Source organism: Porites lutea, chromosome 5 (assembly GCF_958299795.1).
Source record: "Porites lutea chromosome 5, jaPorLute2.1, whole genome shotgun sequence".
In the NCBI taxonomy this organism is placed as follows: Eukaryota; Metazoa; Cnidaria; class Anthozoa; order Scleractinia; family Poritidae; genus Porites; species Porites lutea.
In genome coordinates, this window is record NC_133205.1 from 15,154,770 (window position 1) to 15,174,769 (window position 20,000).

Here is a 20,000-nt window from a genome sequence, read left to right on the forward strand (position 1 = left end):
CTTTTATAGGCGCTTGCAGTTTGCAGCGCCACTTCGCAGACATTCAACGAGAAAAGTTTTTCTCGAAGTGTTTTTCTCGTAAAAAGTGTGAAAAATATCTCGGAAATCGGAGTGGAATAGTTTTGCTTGTTTTGCTGTCAAGGAAGAATACTGTAGAGAGCCGGAAAAACAACGGCGGAAGGGGAAAAACTGAAGGGAGACGTAAGCTTAAGTTGTGCTTTTTGTCGGAGCTACTTTGTCTTCTATTTTTAAAAGCCTAAGAACACACCTACTGTGGTGCCACCTTACCGCTCTCCCCTGGGTACTCTGCATTTGGTTCTTTCTGTCGATTTTATGCAGGGATCCTGCAAATTCACTCCCACTGATGTGGGAGACACATCTTCAATTTTGCAAGCGTTACTTAGAGGTAAATAACAAAGCTTCTAATATAGCTTGTGGAGCAGAACTTGGTCGTTTTCCTCTAAACATCACTATCAATAAAAAAAATTCTCAAATACATTTGTACATTCAGTCTAAAGATGAGGAATCTTTCGTCAAAAAATCTTTTTAAATCTCATTTGACTTACACTATAACTGCAAAAATAGCTTGCACTCTCATTTGATGAATATGTCAGAACATTTTAACCTACCTGACTTTAATCCTGATTTATTAGGTACGGCTATGGTAAAAAGCTCTGCAAGTTCAATGAAACAGGAATATATCTCATATTGGCAACAAAATTCTCAAAAACTTGAATTTTTTAGGTCTTTTAAAACTGATCATACCACCTCTAACGTTCCTCTTATTACTTAGAATTAACCAGAGGAACAGCTGGGAGGAAAAATACGAATAAGCAATCACAAACTAATGATAGAAATTGAGATAGTTAAAACCAAACTACGAAAGATAATAGACCTTGCCCTTTTTGTGGCTCCAATCTTATAGAAGACAAAGTTCACTTTCTTTTTGCTTAGACTTAACTAGAGGAACAGCTGGGAGAAGGGCTTTAGTAAAACTACGAATAAGCAGTCACAAACTAATGATAGAAATGGGTAGATGCAATCAAACTACGAATATAATAGGCATTGCCCTTCTTGTTGATCCAATCTAATAGAAGACGAAGTTCACTTTCTTTTTCGCTGTCCTACAGACTTTATGATTAGGAATAATTTCTACAGTGAAGTCAAGACTAATTCCAAATATTACCCAGTTATCTGTAAACATTTTGATCAATGAACTGCTGAACTCCTTTCATTACTTTATCAATATACAATTCATAATATATATTTCAGCCTGCTTTGATTTTCGTGACAAATAAATACCAAAGTAACGCAATTGCCCTATGATCATGTAAAATAACTTTTGCAATACTGTATGTGCTTATATGGTCATGCAAATAAAGCTCGTTGTTGATGACAGACAACAACTTAAACCGTTTACGCAAACTTATGTTTGCTGACTCAGCCAATTTCCATGGACCCTGAAATGAAAGCGATTACTGAAGTGTAAAAAGCTTTTATTTGAAATTCTATACATGATCTCATTACAGAACCGTCCGTTAAAAACCAGTAGTTCAATTGATCCATTTTTTTATTTGAGCTATTGCCTCATGCTATAGACTTCAAAAAGCCTATTTCATCAGCAAGAAGGGGAATAAAACACAGAAAAAAATGAATTGTTAATGCGAATGCTTAATAGTTGTTAATAATAAATAAACAGGTTATTAATAAATGTAATTTTAGTGGCAGTACTTTCACATTGCGGCCATTTGTCTCTCATCCTTCATCCTGTCTTTTTCCTAAAAATCAAATGAAAAATACGTTTTGAGGAATCCGGCAACAAAACCATATGAGCTCTTAATAGCTTTTAATGACCTACGGAAACAATCTGTACTAGACTTGCTTTTATCTCCTGGTGTTACATCCTCTCCCGTTCCATAAGTAGAGCCATTAGCGAGATTTAGAATCACGTTTACGGCAAACGGCAAACATCAATGTATACCACGTGACAAAGTTTTCCCTTTCTCGTTTACTGTTACAAAGTTTCCGAGAGCAAGGGAGCAAGGGAATATCTGAAAAGGTAGTCCTGTATTTTCGGACGGGATGTTCTAAACGGAAATTCGGGTTCCATTTCATTAAGTCATCTTTGATGCCATGCAGTTTCAGTAGGCTTTTTACGGCCGTGTTTCGGTAAATGAACTGATTTGTTCAGATGGTGAACGCGATTCCGAGACGAAATTTACAAGTCCTGAATTTTGCTTACCTTTTCAGTACCCAAATCATGAGCCGACCGGTTTGCCCATGTAAATGCTACACAACCTTAATCTACCCAAAAATTAGTAGCAAGGTCCACGACATTTTCATGAATAAATTAAATTGATAAAGAGGGATTGGCGAGTTTGTCCAATGTTGGTAAAAGTCTCTCTCCTTCCCCAATTCTTTTAGGTAGATAGATAGATAGAAGATAAAAAAATTTATTACTGTGTTGGAGCCGTATAGCTTGGAGAAATCCCCATACTAATTTGGGGAATGGTTCTAATGTGTTGGAGAGGGACTTAAGCAATTTTATCACAGAATTTCTAAAACCGCTTGCTACTTCCTTTATCAGTTTTCCGGGCCTTACTTTTCGAGGTATTGATTTTCCGGGACTTAGCTTTCCGGGTCTTAGTTCTCCAGAGTTGCTTATCATTTACATGAACTACCCGGCTCTTGTGCATAAACATAAAACTATAACGTTTGACATGGTGGGCCGTGGGCCGGTGAAGAAACCGTTAAAAAATATATCCAAATCATCTGAACAAACTAAAAAGAGAAGAAAAATATCATCGCGTCAGATCACAGCCCATATTTTCTGAAACTTCCTAAACGGAAAGGTACGAAACCAAACCGGAAAACCGGAATTTCCGGTTTTTCTTATATAAATGGTAAATACCCCAGCCCCGGAGTCTTTAATTTTAAGACGTACTTTCGGACATCTTGTCTCCACACTGACGAAACTAGGTTCAACCGGCAAGATTGAATAGTTACAGTTATACTATTTATTTTAGTTACTTGAGAGCCTTAACTCTTTAAACCCTAACATCAAAATTCAAATTCTCATTTGTTATCCCTATACGTTTTCAGTAGAAGTAGTGGGGAGAATTTGTTGAAGTCTCAATTAGATTCATCTAGTGTGATCATGTCCTTAATTCTCATGACCACTCTGTTTTACAAAGCATAGATATTAAAAGGAGAAATTTGATGCTGATCACTCTTAGGGCTTTAAAAAGGGTTAAGTTCCCATTGATCTTCCCATCAGTTTTGCAATCTGGTGATTTTCAACGAAACGCCACGTAGAAGCAACTATCTTTGAAAAATGAAAAATGATCACTCAAAAGTATAAATAACCTAACCTTTGTATCGGAAAACATTAAAAGGAAGTTTCACATATATTATAAACAGCAGAACAACGCTGGCTCGATACCCAGACTTGTGATCTGGGTATTGAATAACAGCTGAAACAGTTTTTTTATACAAAGTAACCGTATACTGGGAGTATCAGACTCCAATAGCAATCAGAGCAAAATGACCTCTCAGAAACAGAAATTGCCGTCCTTTGCCTCAATTCTGTCTGTTCTGTCGATTGTGTTTTACTGCGCCGGTTTTCTGCGAATTGAACTGGAGCTGAACGAACAGAAGAAGAGAATACAAGCTCTTGAAAACGACATCGAAGAGACTAAATCACACACCAACATTCTTGACCTCGTAACAAAGAGCAAGGGAAGCACTCCTGGTAAGTTTTGACAAAAAATACTTAAAAATGCAAATTTCTTTCGAGGGTACAATGCAAAATACACCTACCAAACGAACCTGCTCGTTTAGCCTTTTTTGACTGCCAAGCGAAAGAACCCAGCGCAACGAGGTCGATACAAGTATTTCTAGTTTTGCATTGACGTGGATAGTTCACTCGCCGAGCAAAGAGAACTGATAACCGCCATCAAAGATATGTCATGTCGTGAGGATGGCTTATTTGTATTTGTTGTAGCTGTTGTAGTAGTAGATCGTAGTAGCATGATGGGACTCAAACTGCGGGATCGGAGCGCGCGGTTTGAAAGGGCGCTTTCCATTAACCAAGAAATTCCGGAAAATTCCGGTTGCGGGATGTAAATGGAACTCATACTATAATTGGGCGTTCCAATGGAAAATTCCCGGAAAATGCATGTTCCATTTACGAGTTTTCGCAAGGAATCACCAGTTCCAGGCTATTCACCGGGATATCTGTGCCACCATCTTCAATTTTGGTGACGAGAGCATAAACGGATGTCAAATGGAACACGTTCTTCACTCAATGGACGGTTCCATTGAAGTTTCTCAAAGTTTTTGGTAAATAGAAAGCGCCGATTAGATTCGAATTCAGGCTAGAAAAAAAATTTATAGAAAGCACAACCTAGTCCCTCGGCATTCTCCTTGATCCGTTGTCCGCGCGAAGTTTGGGACTGGATAGCGGGCGAGAGAACGCGGTTCTCGGCGAGTATCTCTCGGTGGCGTCGCAGCTCATGGTAGAGTCCAGGAATGACCGAGCCGAAAACGCCTGCGGACTATGCTGTAGAAAGTAGTGTTATTGACTGGATCTTAGAATAAAATACGGGACATATATAGTTATGACATATACGGCGTCAGAATCCTGACTTTAGGTGGCTCCGTAATTAATGCTACCGCATTTAGCTTTGACAAATTTTCCGTCATAACTTTTTCGTTTTTAATTCATTTCTTAGAATACTAGAAATGCAATTTCATCGAAAGAAAAAAGACAAAAACAAACAAAAAAGCCACAAGAGCTTGTTTGAAAGTTTGTCGAAAAACACATGAAAACACATGGAACTAAAGTACCTTGACCAGCTACGAAAGAAGACAAGTGTTGTTTCTTCATGATCGCGAAGCCATTCGCCGATCGAGTAACTCGCCGATAGACAACTGCGGCTTGTTTATCCGATATCAAGAATATAAATCACAAGTAACCAGCTAAAAATACAGGCTATGCAGCCATTAACTAGAGCAATCGAGGCGGCAGTATAGCGTCTTTTCTCGTTCAGCAAAACCAGCTTGTGGCTTCAAACAACTTCATAACAAGCGACCGAGGTAATAGTTTTTCTCCGTTGTTCTTACTTTTATAACTGCACCGAAAATCCAAATTCACAGTAATTCCGACGGCTGTCACTTAAAAATTCTTTTCCTTCACATTATCTGCCAGGTTTTTTTAGCTGTTCTGCTGTGTAAATTCTAGAATCCCGGTGAGTTTTTAAAAAACTAATGTTCATCGCTACAACGTTTGATTTTTCATTCATGCAGTCCAGGCGAGTCCGTTCACGCGTTGACAGTTTTGATAGACGTGTGACATGTGAATAGCGGAAGTCCCTTGTCTTTTCCGGTTTGTTCTAGTCGGGGAGATTCAACGACATTTTTTGGGCGTTTTTAATAAAACAATTATTCAACACGCTCTTGTTGGATATGAGATGATTATAGCCAACTCGGCGCTACGCGCCTCGTTGGCTATCTATCATCTCATATCCTACGCGCCCTCCTGGAATAATTGTTAAATATTATCTTTAAGAAGCATTATCATCGCTGCTAGCATTGGAGGACCCGGCAGGAGCAAAAAGCGAGCCCGTTAAGCGGAAAACTGCCTTGCGACAGTAATTTAAAAAGATTTCCATAAAACTGACCTTAATACGCTTATCAACGCTCGCTGAAACTTTTTTCCCAACGCTGTTACGCACCAACCCAGCTAAAACACACCAGGAACACACAGCGTGTAACAGAATGAGAATGGTGAGCAAAAACGTTTTATTGCTGATCTTCAACCATGACTATCAGGTGGTATACACTGGCCTAATAAATGCGTAAGAAAATCAATTATTTCTCAATATTATAGCGTACTGAAAGGGAAGATAATGGGCAGGAAATTGGGAAAAAATAAACGATATAGCTGTCAATAACTATGGTCTAAAGCACTTGCCTGAAACTAAAAACTACCCTTTGACCAGTAAATTGTTTGGTGCTTGACTTCCTTAGTTTTGCTGATTGTAATGTAACGGATTAAATATTGCATTTTTTAGACCCTCAGTCCACTAAGCATCGAAGGAAAAGACGCAAATTCAAATTTTGTCAGAGTTAAAACAACATCACTCATCATCACAGGGTGGCACGTGTCTCCCAGGCCCTCCCGGCCCACCAGGGCCGAAGGGAAAGAAAGGGTCCCCTGGCAAGTAGTATACTAGGGTCAAACTTAACCCCGTTGGTGTCTTCCCCTGTCTTCCCTCGCAAAAAGTGGATTCCCTTAATTAATAGGCATATGGGTCTAGTCTATGACGTCACCCATTGTTATAACCTGCATACTAATTAAGTGCCTTCCTCCATATATAATGAAGTGGATAGGTTTACTAATGAGCGTCACTCTACTACAATAGGAACAATAGGCTTGCCTAGACTTGCCCGGGCTCTTTTAACCCTGATTGAATAGTAAACAATCTATTATGTGTTTAACATAAAAACGCGCTTTCCCTTCAGTATTTCATTCTTGCCATCGCTTTGCTAAGGAAAAAGTCTTACTATCACCAATATTTTTTAAAACATTGCTCCAAACATGCAAGTCGAATCGAGCTGTAAACTTGTCTGACTATTACAGAACTGTTCTCTCCGTTTTATCTCGAGGAAATGAAAAACTATTGAAGTCTCAACGTTTCACGCACCGTGAGTCAGTTAATTATGCGAGTTCACAAGCCCAAAGTTGAATACAAATTAGCTCTACAGGAAAAACCTCAAGGGAGCATATTGACGTATTATTATAAAACAAATAACTTAACAAGGATCAATTGATTAAACACGCGACTAATAATTGCTAAAACAAAACGAGTCAAATACACAGCGATTTGAAAGAAAACTATTAAAATAGTCAAAGAAAGCAAGCTATCTTCAATTTTTTTATTCCCTCCACCACAATTTTAATATTTTCCCTCAATTTTATTATTTTCCCTCCTCAATGTTATTATTCCCTCCTCCACAATTTTATTATTTTCCCTTCTCCTCTTCCTCCTCCTCCTCATTTCTATTGTTTTCCCTCCTCCTCCTCCTCATTTCTATTGTTTTCCCTCCACCACCACCACCACCACCACATTTCTATTGTTTTCCCACCACCACCACCACCACCACCACATTTCTATTGTTTTCCCTCCACCACCACCACCACATTTCTATTGTTTTCCCTCCACCACCACCACCACATTTCTATTGTTTTCCCTCCACCACCTCCACCACATTTCTATTGTGTTCCCTCCACCACCACCACCACCACCACCGCCACCACATTTTTATTGTTTCCCCTCTTGAGTTTGGCCTATTAGGCCTGATTTTGGCCTCTTTGGCCTTTTGAGGGAAAACAATGAAAATGTGGTGGCGGTGGTGGTGTTGGTGGTGGTGGTGGTGGTGGAGGGTAAACAATAGAAATGTGGTGGTGGTGGTGGTGGAGGGAAAACAATAGAAATGTGGTGGTGGTGGTGGTGGTGGTGGAGGGAAAACAATAGAAATGTGGTGGTGGTGGAGGGACCACATCGACCCTACATCGACCCTACATCGACCCCACATCGACCCCACATCGACCTTACATCGACCCTACATCGACCCCACATCGACCCTACATCGACCCTATCAAAACAATCAAAATGAGGAGGAAAACAAAAAAAACAATCAAAATGAGGAGGTGGAGGAGGGAAAACAATAGAAATGTGGTGGTGGTGGTGGTGGTGGAGGGAAAACAATAGAAATGAGGAGGAGGAGGAGGAGGAGAGAAAACAATAGAAATGAGGAGGAGGAGGAAGAGGAGAAGGGAAAATAATAAAATTGTGGAGGAGGGAATAATAACATTGAGGAGGGAAAATAATAAAATTGAGGGAAAATATTAAAATTGTGGTGGAGGGAATAAAAAAATTGAGGAGGGAAGATAGCTTGCTTTCTTTGACTATTTTAATAGTTTTCTTTCAAATCGCTGTGTATTTGACTCGTTTTGTTTTAGCAATTATTAGTCGCGTGTTTAATCAATTGATCCTTGTTAAGTTATTTGTTTTATAATAATACGTCAATATGCTCCCTTGAGGTTTTTCCTGTAGAGCTAATTTGTATTCAACTTTGGGCTTGTGAACTCGCATAATTAACTGACTCACGGTGCGTGAAACGTTGAGACTTCAATAGTTTTTCATTTCCTCGAGATAAAACGGAGAAAACAGTTCTGTAATAGTCAGACAAGTTTACAGCTCGATTCGACTTGCATGTTTGGAGCAATGTTTTAAAAAATATTGGTGATAGTAAGACTTTTTCCTTAGCAAAGCGATGGCAAGAATGAAATACTGAAGGGAAAGCGCGCTTTTATGTTAAACACATAATAGATTGTATTCTATTCACATACATTCATATTCATGCTCAGTTCTAATAAGGTATGGGAAAAAAGATTGATCAGCGGACTAAGCCAAGCTGGGACAGCTTGGCTTAGGAAGAGTTCAAGATACGACTCACGCGATTTTTGGGCGGGACTGGGTGGGCCGTCCACCTCTTCGCGGCTCCGCTGAAAAACTGAGCAAGAATGGTCTATTTTCGCGCCAAACCAGAATTTATTATCGGTAATTACGTAATCGCACGTGGGACCGCTAGACTAGCCATGAAAGAACCCATTATTGAATTATTTTAACCTCGCATATCATTATGAGTGTTGTGAATAGTATTCTATTCACATACATTCATATTCATGCTCAGTTCTAATAAGGTATGGGAAAAAAGATTGATCAGCGCCCAACAGCCCTCACTGTTCCTTAAATAGTCTTAGATAATTGCACTCCGACTCTCAAATCCTCTTACAACTTCCCAATCCTCAATCCTCCAACCCCTCTCATAACTTTAATCCCCAAGTACAGTAAGACACAGCTATACGTTTACAATTATAATCAAACTAAACTGGTATGAGTTTCCATAACAACATCTCTTCATTAAAGAAACGATAGTACAAAGGTTATAATCCATTCCAAAAACACCTTAGCCAAACAAAGTATCCTCATTCTGCTGGGCGTTTCCTCTGCTCAGCAGCTGGAAAAGCACACACAAAACGTTTCAGCTGATTCACATCCTGCCATGGAGCCACCACATTCTCAGCAGAAGGCGTAGCAAGTCGTCCCGACGGGCCATCATGTTTCAGAACCTTGGCCAGCTGAAGGTAATATAAGGCGGTATGCCTCCTAGCCCAACCCACGTGTTCCATAATCTCAGACAGATCCGCTCCTGTAAGGGCCAACGTTATCGCACAACCCGAACGAAAGCCATGCAATGTCTCACCATCATCAGCTTTCATCTGCTTGAGATACACTTTAAGACGCGCATCTGCTGCTGAAGAACTAAATGGAGAATCTTGGACACCATTATTAGAAGTTGTCGGACGAAACAAATATCCCTTTGTTAAATCAACGCCTAACTCCCTTGCCACTTCGACATATTGCTCAACGCCCTTCGCAGGACAGATGACCGACTGGGGATTTCTGCGAACACCAAAGACATTACTGTCACCATCCCGCAAAGTCTTACCCCAGATATGATTAAATAAGAACCCATCATCATTTGGAAAACGAAGGATCTCCGGAACTTTTACCTGACCAAGATCTCCTGGGCGGTCCCCACTAAAGAACGTCAACTTAAAATAAGCTTGGTCACGTGCGATAATGAAACGGTCAAGTTTCGACTTTGATCTCGCTAGCTCGCCTTCAAGATACTTCGATAACTGAGTCAATTTGTCCACAAAGAATGGCGTGGCTTGTTTTGGAGTAACACGGGCCTGTAACTGCTCCGCTGTGACAAGACGAAGGTAATCTTTAACCAATTTATCAGAGGCTGGGTTACCAAGACCTAGCCGCTTGTCCCACTCTCCGTCCCGACCAATGGAATGGAAAATCGATCTTAACTTTCCTATGTAAGAGTCCACAGTCTTGTACGACAATCTCAAGGGGCAGCCACATGACTGTTTACCATGCTGACCCAAAAATTCACACGTATTGAGGTGTACCTGTGTTTTGCCACGCTTGTCTTTAAAGATCAGGAAGCGACACAAGTCCCAAGACGTCACTGTCGCGAGAGTAACAAAACCCGGCAGAGCACCAAGAAAAGCCTCAAGTTCCCTCTGAAGAGAATCCTTCTGCTTTTTATAACTGGTTGCCTGATCGTAGTGAAGTAACTGCTGCAACCGCACTTCAATTCCATCAAGGTCAACGATAACATCAGAGTGTTCCTTGCCAAGCGTTGTCATAACCTTTCGCTTATAGCCACAACGTTGACAAAAACGGAAGTCAAAATCATTAGCGTGTCCACAGGTTGGGCATTTAACCGACTGGACAAACAGCTTTGCCATGACTGGAAGCTCCTACAAACCAGAAAAGAAGAACCCTATCGTACACCACAAACCAGTAGCACAACAGGTCAAAATGTATGCCAAGACACACCTAAAAACACACTGCAAAAACCCAGAGATCTCCAGGAATGCCCTTGTGAGGCAGCCACCCCTTTTTGGACGGGACCAAGAGAGCGTTGCCATCGCCACGAACAGCCAGACATCTACTCTTTACAACTTTATTCATAAGGAGAGGCCACCAGTACTTCTTAGGAAACACGTCCAGCACCACTACTGTGCACGACTGTTTAAAACTCTGCAGAAATTTTAAGACAGGTCCCGTTAAGGCCATGGGGGGAAAAACATACGGTCTGGCCATAAGCGCTCCGAGGGAAGCAAGGTCCTGTGTGAAGAGATTTACACCAGACGATCCGGGAGAGGGAATCGGCGTAAAATGAGGGAGAGAATACCCGTGCGCATCCGTCATACTATTCGAATCCAAGGCCATAAGGTCGCAAGTATGGCCTTCCCTACCACCAAACTCCTTCTGAACAATCTGCCACAAGCCATCCGACAATTTACTATCTGAGTGGGACAGGCGCCTTGATGGAGCATCAGCAGGATTCTTGACCAGTCGGAATGTAAGACATGTGCAGAGATAAGCTAAGCTTCGACGTTGTGAAGAAAAGCCGTTTCAATGCCATATTAAGCTCCAAGCTTCTACCACCCTGGTTGTTCCAAGCCTCGACAACGGCCTTATTGTCAACAAAAGCATCAACTCTAGCATTGAACAGTTTGTCTTTAAAAGCCATTAACGCCATGTCGACCGCAATAGCTTCCTTCGCGGCGATCCCCCATTTGCACTGCTCTTCCGTCCAATAATCTGATATTTCCTCACGATGAGGGGCTAACAAAATAGCACCCCAGCCTGATGCGGAAGCATCAGTTGCAACGGACACACGAATATGACGCTCATCCCGCCATGTTACCGGATCATCCTAACCCTCCAAAAACAGCCAATGGGAGATCTCCTCACGCAGATCCCCCCTGATGGGTATTAGCCTGTGGGGAGTACGTTGGCCACCGGCAATAGCTGCATTCATCTGCTTCGTAAACAACTGGGCTGCAGGTACTGCTAGACTAAAAGAGACACATTTCCCAACCAGGCGTTGCAAGGTTTTCACCGTAACCTTAGAGGCATGGAGTATTTCACGGACAAGTTGCAAGAATTTCTCCTTCTTTTCCGGCTTTAAGCAGAACACCTCCCTAGAAGAATCTGCTAAAAAACCAAGGTAGGGAACCACTTTACTTGGGAACAATATTGACTTTTGCAAACCAAGGAAATAGCCCAAGCTGACAAGATGGTAAGCAACAAGAAATATAGCCGACCTAGCCGCCGCAAGATGACGATCATCAACAGTGTTAATAGTAGCGTATTCCCCCTTATCGAGTGCCACCTGCAGTTCGCCATTGTGTCGATCATCGATGTAGAGCAAACAAGGGATTCCTATAGCTCTAAGGAAATTACTAGCCAACAGGCCAGTAGTATGATATACAAACGGGGAGATCTTCCACCCAAAAGGAAGGGTATTATACGTGAAATACCACCCTCCCCACTGGATCCCAAAATACGTGCGGCTGTCTTCAGAAAGAAGAATATGGTCATAGCCAGACTTCTTGTCTAGGACCGTTTGGTAGGTATCCTTGCCCACGTAACGCGGTAAATCTATCAGCCTGTCTAAAGAGAAAGGCATATCACGCATCCATAAATTAAGATAGCGCGCATCGTGACATAACCTTGGCTTTGTTGGCTCAACTGTAAGGGGAAGAACAATAAATGGAGGGTCAACCACACCCACTCTCCCCAACAGCGAAATAGCTCCAGATCTCAAGCGCGCAACTAACGTTTCCTCCACAAATGACACAAAAGGCTTGCAAGAGACATTGTTCTTAAACACCTTCATCGGAGGCTCGTCTGAATCGAACAATTCTCCTTTAAAACTTCCTTTAAAATGCTTGAAAAACGGCTTAATCGAGACCTTGTCCCTTATCCACCCAAGAATCTGTGCCTGTTGGGGTGACGAGCTATCTCGCGCAATGTACTGCCAATACTCGAAATGGTTATGCAATTCTCTCTCACGGAACAACAACTCCGAAATATCACCAATTAACTCTCCCCTCTGTATCCTCTGTAATCTAACACGGTCACAGGCTGTCACTTCTCCACTGACCTCGACGGGGTTACCGAAACAATCGACCCAGGACATTGGAAGCTCAATTTCTTTGCCTCGTAACTCCTGAAGTCGAAGATCAAAGGAGTAGATTTTTCCCAACACCACATGTTTCCCTAGGAAAAAGGGGTAGTGAAGACACCTTTAAACACTGAATCGCCGAAAAATCTAAGACCATATTAAAATCATCCCCGTCAAAGTCAGCAGAGAAATAACAGCTAAGACCAGCGAGGCTGGAGGGCCCTTGTCTCAAGGATACCCCTTTTTCAAAGTCGTTATAACCATGCTGACAAAATGGACAGAGTAAAATATGCACTAGATTGATTCAATACACACAAAAGTTTGTTTATTATCGCAAAGAATTAAGCAATATTACAACACACAGCCTTGTCCAGGCGGCCTTCAACCTATAACACCGGTGCGAACTAACGAGATCTAAACACAAGCTACTTGTCTGATTTGGGATCCGTTTTCCTCTGCTTGGACTTCAAATCAGGACAATCAGCTTTGATATGACCTCGCCTATGACAAAAATAACATCGCAAAGAAAATAGACGAGACGGACGTGCCACACCAGAACCCCTGTTGTCGTTCGCTTGAGGCTTCTTGCGATTTGACTTCTTTTCTACTTTAGAAACGATATCCAGGACCCTCTCGTGGTCCTTGTCTCCTAATAGGCGCATAACAAGGTCCTTGAAGTGGTCCTTCGACAACTCCACCTTTTCCCTCGCCGACTGATGAACGAGCCGATAGTAGTTCTTCCTGTCATGATTACGGTCAGCGGCCTTGTTATGCAGAGTCTCCAGCATCTCAAGCACCTCATACTTGTTAAACTCTGTCAACGGGCGGGAAGCATAAGCCAAGATCTGTTCCACGAGCTTCTCAGGCGACGCGTTGGTTACTGCCTCCACTGACTGCTTTAACTGTCTCACCTCCTCACGCAATCTCTGCAAAGGAACAAAGAGACTCTTAATCACCGCCCACCTCAATGTGCGAAGCACTCAGTGTTATGCATAAAAAACCTCATTACAGGCCTCGTGAAAAAACAAAAACATCACGTAACTTGTCGCGTTACCATGTATAAACATCCTTCGGCAGGCACAGCCAAAGGAGAAAATACAAGTAAGACGACCTTGCAACGTTCAACAATTAACGATGACCCATTATCATAACTCATAACAAACATCCAAAGGCCACATCAGCCGAAGGAAAAGACAAAACACAAATGACACCTCGCTGTCACCATTCGTAACCATCCCATGACCGCAAAAAGGCTGAAGGAAATACAAATAAGCGAATTCACGGCGTCTCTCTAGCCGAAAGCTAGATGTCACCGCCGAACAAAACGGCCACGTCGCTTGTACAATAAGCGAGTCCACAGCGTTCCTCTAGCTAAAAGCTAAACGCCCAACGCTGGTCCGTCAACCAACCATCGCCGAACAAATCGGCCACCTCACCTGTACGGTTTGTAACCATCCAACGACCACAAAGGCCGAAGAAAATACAAACAAGCGAGTCCACGGCGTTCCTCTAGCCAAGAGCCAGGCGCCGACCGCTAATCCGTCAACTAGCCACCGCCGAACAAATCGGCCACCTCGCTCGTACGGTTTTGGAACCATCCAACGACCACAAAGGCCGAAAGAAATACAAAATAAGCGAATCCACGGCGTTCCTCCAGCCACAAGCCAGACGCCGAACGCTAGTTCGTTAACTAGCCACGCGGAATAACCCGACAATCTTCCGAAAAGATTACGATAACAGGCCGCGATCGGGCCAAAAGCTCTCCGTTATTCTCTCCACCATGCTGTGTGAAGAACCTGAAAGATACGACAGACAAGAGAAATATGCCACGAAAGAATTCATAACAACTAAAAGAGAACTACCTCCAGTTCCTGAGGCTGAGCGACATTAACATTCTGGTTGCCATCCGGTGGATTCACAACCGGCGGATTCACCACTAGCGGGTTCACGACCGGTGGATTCACGACTGGCTCTACAGGATCGACAAGTAACTGAACGTTCGGCTCCGGAGGTTGACCCTCAGCCATCAGGAAATCGTCAAGAAAATCGCGTGGGTCGTATCTTCCAAAAGAAAAGAGACCAGCTCTTCGCGGCTCCGCTGAAAAACTGAGCAAGAATGGTCTATTTTCGCGCCAAACCAGAATTTATTATCGGTAATTACGTAATCGCACGTGGGACCGCTAGACTAGCCATGAAAGAACCCATTATTGAATTATTTTAACCTCGCATATCATTATGAGTGTTGTGAATAGTGTACTATTCAATCAGGGTTAAAAGAGCCCGGGCAAGTCTAGGCAAGCCTATTGTTCCTATTGTAGTAGAGTGACGCTCATTAGTAAACCTATCCACTTCATTATATATGGAGGAAGGCACTTAATTAGTATGCAGGTTATAACAATGGGTGACGTCATAGAGTAGACCCATATGCCTATTAATTAAGGGAATCCACTTTTTGCGAGGGAAGACAGGGGAAGACACCAACGGGGTTAAGTTTGACCCTAGTATACTACTCTGGCAAACGGGGATTTCCTGGAAAGAGTGGCAAGCAAGGTATCATGGGACCATCAGGTCCTAAGGGTGATGTTGGACTCAAAGGACAAAAGGGAGACATGGGACCTGCAGGTATGCCGGGAGCTAAAGGAGAACCTGGTAAATCAATTTCAGCTCCTGTTGTTGCTGTGTCCCCTAAAACGCTGACAGTTAACGAAGGTGAATCAGCCTCGCTTCAGTGTTCAGTAAGCGGTAATCCTAAACCTGTACTAAAATGGAGTAAACTGAACAGTCTGTCACAAATAAATAATTCAAAGGAATCAGGAGGAAAGCTGCTGATAAAAAACGTGGCAGGAAATGACACGGGAAAATATCACTGTTCAGGGGTCAACATCTTAGGAAAGGCGCATGCACTGGTACAACTTGTGGTAAATGGTAAGTTTGTTGTGACTCGGCCGATTGTATGGATCGAATGTCGTCTTTTTTAGAAGCCTCAGACACATTTGAAAATGCTGATGGCTTTTAAATGAAATGATTGCTCTAAAATAATAAATATATAAAAATCTATTAGAGCTGCGGGACAAACAACTAAACGCAAGGAAGATCATTGCAGTTAGAGACGTACCTTTATTAACTTGAGCTAACAAGTCAACCGGAACAGGAAGCTGCTTATCTGTCACCGATGTCAAATGTACTAGTGATCAAGATTGGTATTTTTCAGGCTTTCTTTTGGCAGTTGGGGAAGCTACGGCTATTACTACGATGATCGATATTGTCTTTTTCATTGTTTAAGCTCACTTTTTATTCTAAACACTGCTTCCTTGGTTTCTTAGGGGCAATTGGCATCTCATTTTATTTTTGAAAGACAAAGAAAAAGGGGTGAAGTTCTTCTGTCAAAATATTGAGTGCATATTTCCACAATTTTCACGAACTGTGTTGCCCAAGTACGAACAGCCTTTTAGTCCCTACTATATACCACAGGGAACGATTTCCGAGATAAGCATCGAGTGATGGTAAAAATAGGACACCATGGCCTGGTTGTCTTCCTTTTCACAGAGAAGTTGAAAAAATATGTAATATAATTTTTTTATTTACGGTCGTCTACTGTGGTTTGAGCACGTTTGTCTATGCTATAGACTAACTAATAATGAATTTGTTTCAGTATCGTCCAAATCTCATCATATTTGATGCTGATTCTAGTTTCCAAATTTCACAATTAAGGTAATTTTCTTTGCAGATCACCCTCATGTTTCCCTTCATCCGGACCTCATTACGCTATTGAAGGAAGTAGTTATACTCTCCCATCCTGTCACGTGACTGGATACCCAGCACCAGTGGTCACTTGGAGGAAGTCATCCGGTCCATTACCCCAGGGAAGAGTGAAATACAACAACAGTGCATTACAAATTCTTCATCTTCGTAAAGGTGACTCTGACTTCTACTTCTGCTCAGCATCAAACCTGTTAGGACGTGTTGAGAAGAAAACTCTCCTTGTTGTGGTTTCCCCTCCTCGGTTCACCGTTAAACCACCTGCTAAAGTTGTCGCGAGGGTTGGTTAAGTTAAACTGCAGTGCTAGTGGTGATCCACAACCAGTCATCAGATGGAAAAAACGAGGAGGTCAACTGCCAGTTGGGCGGAGCCAGCAAATAAATGGCGCTTTGGTTATACAAGGCATAACAATGAATGATAGAGGGAATTACATTTGTGTTGCAGTAAATGCAGGAGTGTTTAAGTCGGAGACTGTCACCTTTACTGACGTTAAGAAAGGTCTGTTACAAGTCATTTCTATAGTGTTATCATATATGAAAACTGCAGGGTGAAGAATTATATAAAAGAAGATCATCGCAGTTATAGATGCAATTTTGCGGTTGCGAAAAGAAAGCCTGAAAAAAATTCAGGCTTGTACGAGATTCGAAACCTTGACCTCTGCATCTATAACTGCGATGATCGTTTTTCATATAATTAGAGTGTTTAAGTTAAACTTTGTTTGAGAAATGTTACAAAAGCTAAAGAACAATAAGTGAAAATATCTTCCCGGTCACACTGCGAGCATCGTTATGTCGAAATTTTCCACAACAGCGGCTAAAGAGAATATGAGATGAGGATAACAAGGAGTTGAGAAAAAGTGGAAGTAAATGAAGTTGTTTTTATTACATAATCAGCATACTTATTGTACTAACCGGGGGGAGGGGGAGGGGGCTGAGTCTTAATGAAACACCTTACTAGAAACACCTGCGGGATAATAGGTTGTTTCATTTGCGATATGATAACATTTTTTTTTGTAATTTATAGTACTACTTTTCATAATTCTTGTACGTCCTCGAAAGAACTCTTGGAAGTTAATAATTTATCAGCAAAGCAGATAACGTAACCCATATTGAGTGGTTAAATAAGCACAATGTTAGTCGTTCCCTGTACCTCGTCGCTCAAATATTAGACTGTTTTTGTGTCTTAAGATAAGCGACCACACACCTATTTCTTAGTCTGGAGTAAATTTCTGCGGGAAAATGCTTGCGGTAATTCTTACCTGCGGGAACCTCTTTTTTTGCGGCTCGCTGGAAAAATCGCAAAAATAGCAAAAATTAGAACACGCAAAAATTTCGTGCCACACGGTAGTCAAATGTGCTATTTTTAGAACAAATAACGCCACCTTTAATGCCATCAAATCGCGAGGGGAACCGTAAATTTGGGCGGCTCTCGTGTTGAATTTCAGGAGATGGGCGATCGTTTTGCGACTTTATCTGAGTGCTCTTTGAACTTTCCAAGTGATTCATACTGATCTCGAAAGGCAATGCATGCACAGTGGAAGAATAAGTCAACGTTGTATAAAAATTACTGGAAATACGTGTAAGAAGTTTAATGCAAAAACCTCGCGAGGCTGAAATGGGCCAGGTGTAAGAACTAAGGTAAACAAGCCAAAGCGAAAATATGATCAAAAACAAAAGAACAAAACAAAAAAATATATATAACAAAGAAAAAAAAAAACAGCTCAGCCCAAAGTCAATTCAAAGATGTATTTGAGGAAAACTAGACATAATTATATTTTTCGTCGTTAAATTTCCGCCCTCCTTTTGCCCACAAGTTTTTTTGTTTCGTCTGATCAGAAATATTAGGCTGATTTAGCAACAGAACAAGGACGTCAATTGACGACCGGAAAGCGCGCTGAAAGGACTAAACGCGACTTCCGGTGTCTAATTTGTCGCTCTGCCGTTGGTCAAGAATCGAATTTAGAAATGTTATTTTCAGTCAACTGACGTTCCCGTTCTGTTGCTAAATCATCACTTCGTCTCTGGATTTGTCATAAACACCCTTACTACGGTGATGAACATAAGCAGAATTATATTCACCGCAGTCCTCACATTTAGAGTTATTGTTGAAGAGGTTCTCCTCAAGATCTTGCCTCAATTTCAGAGGAGGCAATGATGACAGAACTGGAATTCACTCAACTCCTGCAGAGGTAATTTCTGTCCGACGCTATTTTGCGCCCTCGAAAAAAAAAAACGTGCTGAAATAGCACACTTGACTATTTCGATGGAACCAACCCCATTACTGGAAAAGGTATCCAGTTATGGTCTCCTACCCCGTCCACATGAATTATAACTATAGCAAACGTTTTTGTCTTTTCTTCGATTTTTGTTTATATTTGCAGGTGCTCTCACTTCATCCAGTATTCTTGGCAGCCTTGATAGCAAGTACCTGGGCCAGTTGAATTCATATTTAGACCCAGTCCTTCAGAGTCCAGGTCGCAGCAGGTTTGTGAGGTGTTGGCGCGCTAAAAAAGATTGTTGGGCGGCATCAACATTCTACAGCAACTGTGATGGAAAGGGTCCCACCGTAACCATCGTCCAAGTTGGTAGTTACATATTTGGTGGATATACTGATAAGTCTTGGTTCAGTCAAAGTAAGTACCAATAACATATAGTAGGTGAAGATTATACTTGGCACAGAGAGTGTTAGACACGGTTTATGCCATAGGGGATGCATCGTCCCAGGTGCACAGTTTATCGCATAAGCCCTACATTTCTACTTTTCAACTGTATCTTCGATGGAAAGGGTTTCACTTGAGCTATTGTTTTTGTTTTTCAAGTCTTTTCTTTCTCAAGTGTGAAGCAAGATCTATTAGCGAATGCATGTGGAGAAGCCTCGGGTTCCCATTACGTCTTTTCAGTCGCTAATTCTGTTAACATTAAGTGCAGTTACAGCTTAGTGGTGTATTTTAAATTCTCTTTCACCTTAGGGGCTTTCACCACCCATTGCGTCATTAGTTGGAAACTGCGGAGCCCCAAACAGTCGATCTACCAAAATAACAAACTGTAAAATGAAAAACTGATATTACTAGTCTGCCTGTGCGGCCCAGTTATAAATTCGATTTTCGGTCGTCGGTGCAGAAAAACGGCCTCCCGGGAGAGGGAAGACACGAGGGTCTGGTACCAAGAAACGATGTTCTCACAAATGATTTTATAGGATTTTCCCTTGCACGAATACTTTTTGTACCTCGTCTCCACCCCCCCCCCCCAGAAACCCAGAAGGCGTTGCGAACCTGAAGAAGGCTATTTGCGTTGTTCGAAGCGATTCGATCATAGGAGTCACTCTATATTTTTTTTTATTGTTCGAGTTTAAGTCAGTTGATGATGTTGGCGCTGGAAACTCATAGATATGCTCACCTTGCATACAAACCCTCAAGCCGTTCACGGTAGGTTCACGCTAAAAGATGACTGTGAGCGTCAGGTTTGGAACGCCGGGGCCGCTTCGTGAACTCAAAGAGAGAATTATCGATCGATGTAGTACATGAGCAATTAATATGCGCAATTTATGAGCAAAGTATTTCACCAGTTGACGACACTATGGCTGAAGACTTGATTGTAAGCTGTCGTAGTCAGTG

The 20,000-nt window shown here is 41.9% G+C and overlaps 2 protein-coding genes and 1 pseudogene across 2 annotated transcripts in view; 2 read left to right on the forward strand and 1 right to left on the reverse strand.

Moving 5' to 3' along the window:
* Positions 1–20,000, forward strand: part of LOC140938867 (uncharacterized) — a 145,910-nt gene that overhangs the window by 21,590 nt on the left and 104,320 nt on the right. The gene's annotated exons all lie outside the window — the stretch shown is intronic.
* Positions 3,533–20,000, forward strand: part of LOC140936604 (uncharacterized) — a 21,495-nt pseudogene continuing 5,027 nt past the window's right edge.
* On the reverse strand, positions 12,927–14,728 carry LOC140938870 (uncharacterized). The gene is made up of 2 exons (XM_073388395.1): positions 14,490–14,728; positions 12,927–13,553 (listed from the first exon to the last, which is right to left on the reverse strand). The coding sequence occupies exons 1-2, from the start codon at positions 14,652–14,654 to the stop codon at positions 13,053–13,055; spliced, it is 666 nt and encodes a 221-aa protein (XP_073244496.1). The 5' UTR covers positions 14,655–14,728; the 3' UTR covers positions 12,927–13,052.